General features: G+C 36.9%; 1 protein-coding gene across 5 annotated transcripts in view; it reads left to right on the top strand.

The window, feature by feature from the left end:
- arhgef18b (rho/rac guanine nucleotide exchange factor (GEF) 18b) overlaps positions 1-12,425 on the top strand; it is a 68,762-nt gene that overhangs the window by 43,210 nt on the left and 13,127 nt on the right. For all 5 annotated transcript variants that reach the window (XM_053634426.1, XM_053634423.1, XM_053634424.1 and 2 more), the window contains 12 exons: positions 210-335; positions 1,166-1,283; positions 3,907-4,161; positions 5,596-5,672; positions 6,182-6,360; positions 6,749-6,825; positions 7,430-7,615; positions 8,015-8,152; positions 9,412-9,527; positions 9,777-9,833; positions 10,281-10,328; positions 10,803-11,264. In XM_053634426.1, coding sequence (XP_053490401.1) covers positions 210-335; positions 1,166-1,283; positions 3,907-4,161; positions 5,596-5,672; positions 6,182-6,360; positions 6,749-6,825; positions 7,430-7,615; positions 8,015-8,152; positions 9,412-9,527; positions 9,777-9,833; positions 10,281-10,328; positions 10,803-11,264 — 1,839 coding nt within the window. The remainder of the gene's footprint in view (positions 1-209; positions 336-1,165; positions 1,284-3,906; positions 4,162-5,595; positions 5,673-6,181; positions 6,361-6,748; positions 6,826-7,429; positions 7,616-8,014; positions 8,153-9,411; positions 9,528-9,776; positions 9,834-10,280; positions 10,329-10,802; positions 11,265-12,425) is intronic.

Here is a 12,425-nt window from a genome sequence, read left to right as displayed (position 1 = left end):
AGTTCTACATATACCGCTATATCCATTTTTTTTCTTTGAACCCATTAAAAAAAATGTTTTAAATTTTGCACTGGAGTTACAAAGCTAAAGTAGTTAACGAGTTATGGAAGCATATAGCTACCAGCATCATTCTCCTAGATTTGCATGTAGTTAACCATAGATTGTGCTTTTTGGTCGCAGCTTTAGACTGTTGTTTCCATCTTGTGCAGTTTTCAGGTGAACTCGGAGAGCGGATGAAGGAAAGCTACAGCGCGTTCTGCAGTCACCACACTGAAGCCGTCAACTACTACAAAGAGCAGCTGCAGAACAACAAGAAATTTCAGAACCATATAAGGGTAGGAGGAGAAGATAGCAGTCCACTCTCCCTTTATTTTGTTTTTTATTTTTATTAATACTTTAGTTGTTAAAACCTTCAAAACACGTTTAAACAAAAGGTTAAGCAATAAAGACAATTTTTCACAGCCTTTGCTCATTTTTACCAAGGGTGCCAATATTAGTGGAGGGCACTGTATAATGACTATATGCATTCAATTTTAATAGAAAATATGCTATCATCCTTGCAATAACAAGCAAGAGAAACACTCCAGAATGATACTTTTGTTTTTTAAATTGAATTTATTCTTGGATTAATATCACTCTACAGCCATAATCTGTTCGTTTTTTATTTTCTGAGTTTGGCTACCTTTTCAAACTAAAATGCTCCTGTGGTCCACTGCAGTGGACATGCTGTAAAATTAAAAGTAAAAATAAAAATTGAAAAGTCTAAATTGTAGAATGTGTTTTTTAACCCAAAATAGATAGGAAATCTAACAAAACAAAAAAAATTACATTTTTTTCCCCTTGGGTCTCAGGAGGTTAATATAACTGACCACATTTGAAAATGAAAGACTGACAGTATAATAATTACATGTAAATTAGTTCAGTTATTGTGAAGTATTGAAAATGGTTCAGTGTATTTTTAGCTTTATTTTATGCAATGAAACTTATAATTATCATAATGTTTTTTCCTTGTTTTTTTTTAAGCAACTTGTAACCCACCACACTGATGATGATGATTATTATTATTATTATTATTATTATTATTATTATTATTATCTTTCAAATGTATTAAAGTCTGGATTAATTCAGAACTGCCCCACTGTTCTATCCTTTCTTTTATTTCTAGAAAATAAACAACTTGTCCGTTGTGCGACGGCTCACCATTCCAGAGTGCATCCTGCTCGTCACACAGCGCATCACCAAATATCCCGTTCTCGTGGAGCGCATGCTGCAGTACACAGAAGGTCTGGCCTGATTTAAAAACCTACAATTTGCTAATGTTTTTAAAAATAGAGTACATTTGAGAATAATGAAGTGCAGTTTGATAAACCTGAAATCTTTCTTGCAAAGTCATGTCATACTTCAGGTTTCTTTTGGATTGCGTTGATAGGATGTTAATGGAAGTGACACATTTTGAGGTCATTAATAGTGAGTCCAAGTCGAGACCAAGTTCTTAACCAATCGAGTCCAAGTCCAAAAGGGGCGGAGTTGGACTTAAGTCTGAGTCCTTAATGTCTGAGTCGAGTCCGGCCGAGGCCAGAAAGTAATTAAATTGAAAAAATATTTGAAATGGCAGTTGTAAACTCGACACTGAGCTGTTAAATTCATATCTTAACCTTCACAAACCAATGGCAACATAAATATAACAAAAAAAATACCACTATTACATCTTGCCATGGCCATTTAATATTTTTATTTCATATCATCAGCACCTCAACTAGTTTCCTATCAAAAAATGGTTTCAAAGAAAAAAATGGATATAGCGGTATATGTACAACTTTTATTATATTACAAGTGTATGAAAATACACATGAATCTGTTTTGTTATTGTATCACACTATATTGTCCTCCAGTTTGAGGTGACATTTCAGTGATTTGATGTGTCTCCCCCACAGTTATATAGTCAGAGAGAGAGAGTACAGAGTTGCGTTACATTTAGCAGCATGTCATAACAGCAAGCTTCATGCTTTATTACTGCTTTTAATCTGTCTATGAAGCACAACAAACTCCTTTCTGAACACAGCTCTGTTCTTGTAACTTTTTTCATTTTAATTCCTAAAATAAATATAATCCCTATCAGCGGGGTTTATGATATTTACTACATTAAGAAGTACATTTCACATTTTACATGAAATTCAAGACTGGAATCACTACATGCTAATGTCTGTGGGTGGGCGGAATGACTACAATCTTATTTCACGATAACGATACGTTTTCTCAGGTCTATCTTTCTCGCTTATTCAAGTAAGAAATACTACGGAAATTGAATACAGCAATTAAATTTAAAATAAAATAGACTTCACTGTATGATGTATACGGTGATTCTTATAAAATTTTACTTAAATAAAATTAAGTTAAAGTTATTCAGTCAAAATAGTGAGTGATTTACTCTTTGTCTTCTGTTGTGTGATTAACATTATTGACCCAGAGAGCAGCAGGTTTATTAGACTTCTGTCACTGTAAGAGAGAGAGGTCGACTTTAAAGCCCACCCACAGAGAAAACTGATAGGGCTAGTTAGCAGAAAGCGAGACCAATCAGGTTGCACTCTGTCACTCTCTCGCTCTGGTCACTCTTTTCACTCTGCTTCTATTGGTCTCTCGCTCACTCTCAAAAAAAATCAATTTATGGGAAATTGTATATAATCTGCAGTCGCCAGGGAGTCATATACCAATCAATATACCAGAGAGGTGGGATGTCTGTTTATGCTCTCATTTATGAAGAGTTGTGTACCCCAACTCTACTCATTAATGATGCGCAAAGCTAACTCGTTAGCATTTTATATACACATCACTTTATTTAGTGGTAGTTTTAATGTAAAAATAAATAAATAAATAAACGTTATTCAGCTTTATTCAGTGTAATTAATTACAAAGAATTGTGTCAGTATTAGTGAGTTCAGCTGAAGGAATAACGCACTCCATGTCATGCTGTTATAGGAACATAATCAGTGACTGGATGGTGTGATGAAGCAGATTATTTTCCTATAACAGCACATCCCAAAGTGTTTGATTCACCTTATACCACAACAATTTGCCAACGATTAATTTTTTTTTTTACTTATTAGAGATTAACACATCATACTTTAAAAAAAAAAATCTATTTATAGTTATAAGTAATGTTATTGAACATCCACGAAACGAGTCAGTTCCTGTTCCCACTGACATTGTAGCAGCAATAAACCATCGTTTCCTCAGCAGCTCCTCTTCTTTTTATAGCTCTCTGGAAGTTAAGACCAAAAAAAAAATAAACAACCACACAGCTTGTGTGTTACTGAGAAACCAAAAAACGTTAACTCTGTCCTGAAACTCAATGACTGTTACAAAGTGCTGACACTGGACATTCCTTCTGTAAATTTTAAACATCTTAAACTCAGTCACCAGACCTTAACCCAACTGAGCAGCATTTCACCCCCTAAAGAGGAGGCTGATGGGAGAAACCCCTCAAAACCAACAACAACTGAAAGAGGCTGCAGTAAAAGCCTGGAAAAGCATCACAAAAGAAGAATGCAACAGCATGGTGATGTCAGTGGGTCACCAGACTGATGCAGTCATTGAAAGCAAGGGATACGCAACCGTATATTAATAGTCATTTTCTGTAATTTACTTTAAAACTAATCTGTTCCTATACTTTCGCTCACCTAAAAATTGGGTGATCTCCCACCGAAGGTGACATGTTCTATGTTGTTTAACACATAAACACATGTAAATATCAGGAAATGACAGCTGAAATTCTGATCTATTGCATCATATATTCTTCTTTTGATCTCAACCCAAATGTTTTGAGTGTATTGCAAAAACGAAAGATTTGGCCTTGCTGTTCCAATACTTATACCAGTCGTTATAACGCTGTCCGTGTTTTCTCCACAGCTGACTCTGAGGAACACAAGGAGCTGGCACGAGCTCTGAGTCTGATCAAAGGTGTCCTCGTGCACGTGGATGAACAGGTTAGTCTGTCCGAGAAGGAGACACGCCTCAGAGAGATCGCCGCCAAGATGGAACCTAAAGCATTCGGCAAGATCAAAGATGGCTGCATCTTCAGGAGGGAGGACGTGACGCAGGGCAAACGGAGGCTGCTGCATGAGGGCACGGTCAACTGGAAGGCCGCCTCCGGCAGACTCAAGGGTACGTACATGAGTTCTAAAGCTGCGCTCGTGTGAGCAGGTGATGAATAACTAGAACAAGACTCTGTAATAAATACAGTAATAATTAATAATTTTCCTGTATTTCACTGGGATAAAAAAGAGAAGTAAAATAGTGTTACTGTTACTTATGTCTAAGGCTGCTTTCGTACTTGCCATTTTTTGTTCTCAAACTCTAGTTGACATTTTATCATTTTACACATCCTATGGGAACAACCCCCCCCCCCCCCCTCTTTGTTTTGTTTTTTTTTTTTTGCTGTTTTCAGATAAACATTGAGTGACTTCAACCACTTTTTACCCCTTGTCCAATCAGGTCAAAAGCTGGGGGAAAAGTAAGGAAAAATAAACATGGTTGACCGTGTGCTGGGAAAAATTGTGCCTTGTTGGCGAGCAGAAATGAGGAGATTTGCAACATATTCAATCAAAAATATTTAAGTGCCGATATTCCAGCATTGCTGTATAACTAAAAGTAACATCGTCTATTTTTGTGAGCAGCTCAAATGCTCATGATTTTCTGTCTCCAAAGCCGCAGTGAAGGCAAGACAACCCCATCATCTTCATTTAATATCTGCAATACAGATAATAGTAAATCTAATCTAGAGAGGAAGTTAGGCTCATTAGTTATCAGATACTTGCTAGAACTGGCAAGTGTGGTGGCATTGGTCAACAGTTTTTATTTTTATGAAAGCAGCCTAACATTTTTAATGTGAATTTGTTTATTTGAGGTCCTCTGCATTAGTGTCAGTAGAAATGAGCAAAGTTCAGTTTTGTAAATGGTCATTACCACCTTAGTGATGTTAGCTGAACCCTTTTTTTTTTTTTTTTTTTTTAATCATAAAACTGTATGACTGAGTACCTGAGAGAATTATTACTGATACCGTTTTAAAGGCACCAGGTGTTGAAATGTTTGTTTATTACTGTTTACTGATCGCTATAGTCAGTTATTTATGTAGAAATGTTTAAATTCATTATTTATGAAGGCGTCTTTACAGAATTTCTTATGTACACAACTGCATGTGTGTGGGAATATTTCTACTTAACTATAAACTTAGCCTTTAATTTGAAACCATTTACAAAGGAAAATCACCTTTTCTTGTCCAGACACCTTTACTTTGTGTAATATGTCTCTATAGACACACAAATGTATACAAGTTCCATTATGTTAACCTTTTTATATCTGGTGTAGTCTGAATTATTTTGTCCATGCCTGAGAGGTTCCATCGTAGAATGAATTAAATCCCAAAATAAATATCTAATTATATACTATATATCATCTGATGCTTTCCGTTCTTCCCCATGAGTCGTTTTCTTTGTTTTTTGCTCTAACTTCTCAGAAAGGTATCACTCTGGATAAACTTTTTGGCTGATGTGATGTAAAATTCACTTCCTGTTTGTTGCTGGGTTCCCCCCCCTCTAGATATCCTAGCTGTGCTGCTAACAGACATCCTGCTCCTGCTACAAGAAAAGGACCAGAGATATATCTTCTCTGCTGTGGTATGTTCAGAGCTTTCACAGTCATACTTTACAGCATCTATTCAAGTTATAGTTGTCAAGTGCAGATATTATATTTAATATAATAGACTATACACTTTCTGTACAGTGTTATGCTTTAGCAGAGTGATAAGCACAGAGAAGTAAGCATACGTCTTCACATTTTCAATCAGTATACATTCTAGCAGAGTAAAATCAAATACGTTATTGTTTCTATAGTAACAGCTCATTCACAGGGACTTGTATGGTGGACATGAATTGGTTTGAAAAATGATGGAAAACTTGCAAGTAATATAATATTTGTATCGTGTACTACATATCAAGATGTTTTTTGTAATATCTGGAAGAGGAATAGTGACATCTCTAGTGTTTTTGTACAATTTTACACGTTCAGGTTTTACCAGAATCACACGGGTGACATTATTATTTCACTCTAGGAAACTCGAGTCTGGAGTTTTATGGACAGTAATATTTATTCTGTTTATGGAGTAATATTTTTGTTGTGTTTGCAGGACGGGAAACCGTCGGTGATCTCCCTACAGAAGCTAATCGTCAGAGAGGTGGCACATGAGGAAAAGGCCATGTTCCTCATCTGTGCTTCCTCCAACGAGCCTGAGATGTACGAGATCCACACATCCTCTAAAGAGGAGCGCAACACCTGGATCTCACACATCCGCCAGGCTGTCGACAGGTACAGCTAAGGTCATCACATATAACAGAAAAATGTAATAGGCACACACATCACAAATAAAAAAAAAAAATTGACTTCAGAGATTTATTTAATATCTAACCATAAAAACAGTAGCCAGATAAGTAGATATAGATTTGTCACAAATATTGTAAATTATAACAGAGCTTCTCAGTCATTTTTAATAATCTTTCATCTCTTGAATTTGATCTGATCATGATTTTGATTTGATCATCTTTTGAATCTTTTGAAAAATTGATCCCAAACGACTCCCAGTGAATATCTTAACTCTGCATGAGTAATTCGGATGGCGTGTGCTTGGATTTTTTTGCTTTTTCACACTTTTTTTTGCTTTTTTGTACGTGTTTGTATGTGCATATTCATGCTGCAGCTGTCCTCACAAGGAAGAGAGATTCTTGTCTACTGAAGAGGAGGGAGCAAGACAGCAACGCTTCAGAGAAATTCAAGGTAATCTGTAGTCCCAAGCAGCAATCATTGGAGTCCAAGCATTCCTTTGCAAGTAGCACCCCAGTAACTGCTTTGTGTAAGATTGCATAAAATGACTAGAAGATTGTTAGTGATATCCCATTCAAATTTGCATGTAACATTTATTCTGTCAAATGCCTGCAGAAAGCTGACTGGCCGAAGCGTGCCGTGTTTTTCAACCATAAATCACGTGACAGTTTATCGTCATGTAATGTCATCTGCAGTTCAAATCCGTCCTATTTTAAGAATTGTTATTTTTGGAAAAAATAGTTGTCCATCATTATTTGATGAGTTCAAAGTGTGATGAACATGGGGGACGGTTAAATGCCATGAAGGAGTCTTGGAAACAAATAATTACTAAATTGAAAATAATAAAAGAAAAGCAGTAAAGAAGTCAATAAATAAAACAAACTATAAGTCACTTCAGTTAGGCCTTTAAATAGACATATAATGTTCATAAGTCTGAATGTTCACTGGCTTTCATATTCGCGATTAGCCTTTGTGTCTTCGCTGGAAAATGTCAGAGTTTTTGAAAGCGTTCTATAAGGAAAGGAAAATGACCTTCTATTAACATTCCTCCTCGCAGAGCATCTGACGGTGAAGGACGCTCAGATCAGGCAGGCTCTCACGGACAAGCTGCGGTTGTATACTGACCTGGCTGTGTGTGTGGGTGTAGTGGAGGACACAGGAACTCGGCATCATCTTCTGCTGCGAGGAGATGCTTCAGAACTCCAGCAGGGGGAGCAACTGCTCAAGGGAGCCATAACAGAGGGTAACTAGTACAACACGTTGCTCCTCGGCTGTCGTCAGTGCTGGGCACCTAGAATGTGCTGAATTTCATGGCCACTTGTTAGAAATTTGTTGGTTAGACAGTAAGGGATCGGGTCTTCCTTTTCCGTATCTATATCTAATTTCTTAATTGTAAGAGCTATTGTAATTACTGCTCACACGGACCATGATCTGTATTTATTTAGGATCTAACTAATATCAAAGTTTTATTATTGATCCCAATTATAAGGTGCTGAAAAGTTGAAGTACACACAGTTTTAATGATATGTTGGAATGTATGGAAGTGTGTGCGTGTGGAAGCATGGAAGTGCGTAGAAGTGCGTATTTTAAAAATAAATAAATAAATAATTATAATATTTTTTTCCTTGTCACTTAACTCTAGTGGAGAACCTGCAGAACATTCTGGTGTCCAGTGCGAGAGATTTTCCACAGACCGAGGAGAATCAGACTTCCAACTCACTGCCCAGGAGAGCAGGAACGTTCGGGGGTTACGACAGCACAGTCAGTCTACTGCAGAAGTGTAAGAGCTCTTACACCTCATTCTCCTATTACTGAAAATAAAGCTGTAATTTCCTGCACTTACATCATCTGAAAAACAGGTTATACAGCGGTATAACCTCTTAATACAACATCATGCATCTGTTATAACAGCTTCTTAACATCACGCACCTGTTATAACGGCTTAAGTATGCCTTGCATGTTAGAGCAACACTATAATACGTCTTCTATCTAGCATTACAATTGAATAACCTCTACTGTAACCTTCTTATAACAACTCCCTAATGTCATGCATCTGTTATAACGTCATAAGTATGTGTTGCATGTTGTAACAACACGTTAATTGTCTTCTATCATCATAATTTAATAACCTCTGTTAACACACATCTGTTGTGATTATAGGAAATGATGTTCTTAACATCATGCATCTCATAACATCTTAAGTATGTCTTGTATGTTGTAACATTGCCCAATTGCATCTTGTATGTATTATAACAAGTTAATAATATTTGTAATAACCTGACATTTGCTACAATGGCTCCTTAATGTTATGTCTTAAGTATGTCTTGCATGTTATAACAGCACCCTAATTACCTGTTCTGTCTATTATAACTGCTTAATAACATCTATTGTAACCTCATATGTTATATTATGTGTTGAATGTTAAAACCTCTATCATGAGTCTGTTGTAATGTCTTAAGTTGTGCATGTTATAACAGCACATTGTCAGTCTTTTGTAACCTTACATCTGTTTACTATTGTGAATATTATCAGCTTAACATCATGCTGTTTTATGTCTTGCATGTTATAACCACCTAATTAATTTTCCTATCTATTATAACTGTTTATGTATTCTAATCTCGTTATAACGACTCCTTAACATCTTGAATGTTATAAAACCACCTAAACATCATGCTTCTATAATAACATCTTACTTATATCTGGCATGTTATAACGGTGTACTAATTACATAATCTGTCTATTACGACATCTTAATAACATCTGTTTGTAACCTCACATCTGTTAGAAACTGCTCTTTAACATCATGAATGTTATATTGGCTTCCTAAATGTCATGCCTCTGTTGTAACATGCATGTCGTACTTAAGAAAATGTTATAACGGTGCCTTAGTTATGTCTTCTATTATAACAAAATATTAACCTCAATTATAACCTATTTGGTATAACAGCTTAAAATTATTCGTCTCTTATAGCATGGAAAAATGTGTCTATCTGATCACTAGTTTTTGTGTGTGTGTGTGTGTGTGTGTGTGTTGAACAGACGGCAGCATGAAGAAACACTCAGTTGGAGCAGGAAAGTCCAGAGAGAGGAGTCAGAGAGCCAGTTCAGACCCTCAGCTTAAAGAAATGTGCGCCAGTCAAGGACTGGAAGAGCCTGTAAGCGAACAAACCCGCGCAAACACACACACACACTTTTTCACACAGACAGTGTTAACCTTTCTGAATTCCCCCAAAAAGACATGAGAACATGAGTCACTTTTCCACGTTTCTGCTCATGCCCTTAGACTTCATGCTTCACTTCATTGATGCATCACCGTTTTGATAAACCCACTTGGTTATGTAATGAGACTCTCTCTCTCTCTCTCACTCACTCTCACATGCATTTTCTCTCTCTTTCTCTCTCAGGATAACCTTTCTTTACCCAGCTTGAATATGATCTGCTCCAGATTTCCAAACACAGAGGTAAGACACCTACAGTACTCCAGCTACTTCTGCACACCTATTACATACTTTTTAATTGCATTTTCCAAGATGGCTACGCTTAGTTCACTGAGACTGACAAATAGAGGCCACATCTCTTTCACCTTGACTCAGACACAGAGGCCGTGTTGACTATAACTGGATAATAAATACGGCCCGTTCGCTAATGAATAAAAAACTGTAATTGTTGGCGAATGACTATGGTATAAGCGGAATGAAACGCTTCAGAGTACAATCAGTAGCTCTGCTGTAATCACACTAACTCCTTCATGAGTGTTTCCAGTAACAGCATGGAGGGTTTTTTATTTATATATATATATATATATAATGTATATATAAAATATTTCAAAGTCAGTCATGGCCAGTCCAGATAGTTTTTCAGGTATTGATGCTGTGGTTCTCATTGTCTCTCTGTTCCTATTTTTGCAGTTCTCTGACCGGGTTCTCCTGCTTTCCCAGCAGCTCTACAGTCTGCAGGTAATATAATATTTCAACCTTAATTTTATCACGACACTAACACGACAGAATTATACTGATATGTCCGGGAAGGTTTAGAAACGTGACAGGCAAGAAGTTGTCAGCTTGGCATGATTTTATGCAGTGTTTAGTGTGTTTGAATGGAACCCTGCTGTGTGTCTGAGAACATCAGCGTGGTGTTCTCGGTCCACTTCCAAGTGAGATTTATTTCAGTGAAAAAGCGATTCCACTTTAGATCGACCCAACTGCAGGAAGTGAAGCATGCCGTGTGTTTCGGAAAGAATCACGTTCACTCTGATTTGAACTTGGAAAATGGACTAATATGAGTGAAAGCATTGTTAGTGTATATACTGACCAATAGTACTGTTGCACTTAAAAAGGGGAGTTAGTAGGAGGTAAAAGTAACATTAAAGATGACTATCTAAAGATGTCCACCAGATTAACCCATGTTTTCCCTCCTCTTCATCATTGCAGGCGATTGTCGCTCAGCAGGACAGTGTGATTGAGCTGCAGCGGGCATCTCTTTGTTTGGCAGAGCGCCAACGCGGTACAGATGTGCTCCTCGAGCAGGAGAAACAGAGGAACCTGGAGAAGCACCGTGAGGAGATGGCTCATTTCCAGCGCGTCCAGGCACAGCAGCAGCAGGAGCAAGAGCGTTGGGAGCGCGAGCGAGCGAGGCAGCTGAAACAGAACGAGGCTGAGCAGCTCCGGCTGCAGGAGCGAGAGGATGTGTGCAGGAAGTTGGAGGACAGACTTGCCCAGGAGAGACAGGAGCTGCAGAACCAGAGGCAGAAATACCAGCAGGATCTTGAGAGATTACGAGAATCCACGCGGGCTGTGGAGAAGGAGCGAGAGAAGCTCGAGCAGCAAAGGAAAATGAAGAAACGCAATACAGCACCCAGCACAGCAACACCATATGGCCCTGACACAGTGCAGGTGAGGCAGGAGCAGAGACAAATGTCTTAAACACTTTTTCTGTTTGTTTGGGTTTTTGTCCTGTGTTAAGTGTCAAGTTATTCAATTGGTAAATGCTTTTATTAAGTCAATAAAATTAAAAACCGCTGAAACTGAAAAACATGTCTCTCGTAAGCAAATCTCTGCAATGCGGAGTCTGAAATCTGTTCAATTTTATTGTTTCAGATTTGTTTGAATTCATTTCTAGTATTGTAATATCTATATTTTTAATCATATTTAGCTCGATTCTACATTTCAGATGGGGCCAGAATCCTAATGCCTTCCTGCTCATGATATGGGCTTCCTAAAAAGGCTCTAATATAATTGAGATAAGACCTGTGTAGTGCACCAGATGCCTGATAGTACACCATTTCTGGTTCATCCACAGGGAAAGAAATAAAAAGCCCATTAATTTAAGATCCTGTTGCAAAACATATTCGTGATGATTAATTAAAAGAAATAAATGAAAATAAACATGCTGTAACAAAAAAAGCAATTTTTTCCCTGAACTCTTTTCTTACATCAGGTAACATGAGTCATTCATCCAAAAAGACGCACAATCTCTCTTTTTTTTTTTTAAAAAAAAAAAAAAGAGAGGGATAATTCAAGTGAAGGTCACACTTCAAATGCTTTTTTTTTTAAATTCCTAATATTTATGCATTCAAAAGAAAAAGAAAAAAAAAAATTTTAAATGTTTTTTTTTTTAACCACTTCTACCCAAGTGTATTTCAAGCCAAATTACTTTTTTAAAATGAATTAATTTAATTAAATTAGATGATCAGTATTTATTGGCCAAGGACACTTGCATGTAAAAGGATTTTTTCAGTTTGCAAAAATCTGGCAGAATATACAATCTTGCAGTATAGGCCATATATAATGTGCATACAGTGTTCCTAATTATTACGCAAGTGACATCAGTATGATTTTCAGTAAAATAAGCATTTAGTTTTTCAAAGAAAGTATTTGTTTTGTTTCTCATATCTTTTTAGATAACCATCAATCTCAGACAGGTTTGTTAATGAGTTTGCCAGGTGACCTTCGTTAAAGGGAAACCTACTTAAAGAGGCTGTTCCGCATTGTTAAGCAAGTCCCAGTTCTCATTCAATACGGGGAGGAAGAAAGATCTTTCTGAAGATGAAAAAT

This window comes from Ictalurus furcatus, chromosome 10 (genome assembly GCF_023375685.1).
Source record: "Ictalurus furcatus strain D&B chromosome 10, Billie_1.0, whole genome shotgun sequence".
NCBI classification, from domain to species: domain Eukaryota; kingdom Metazoa; phylum Chordata; class Actinopteri; order Siluriformes; family Ictaluridae; genus Ictalurus; species Ictalurus furcatus.
This window is presented reverse-complemented; position numbering and strand designations above follow the sequence as displayed.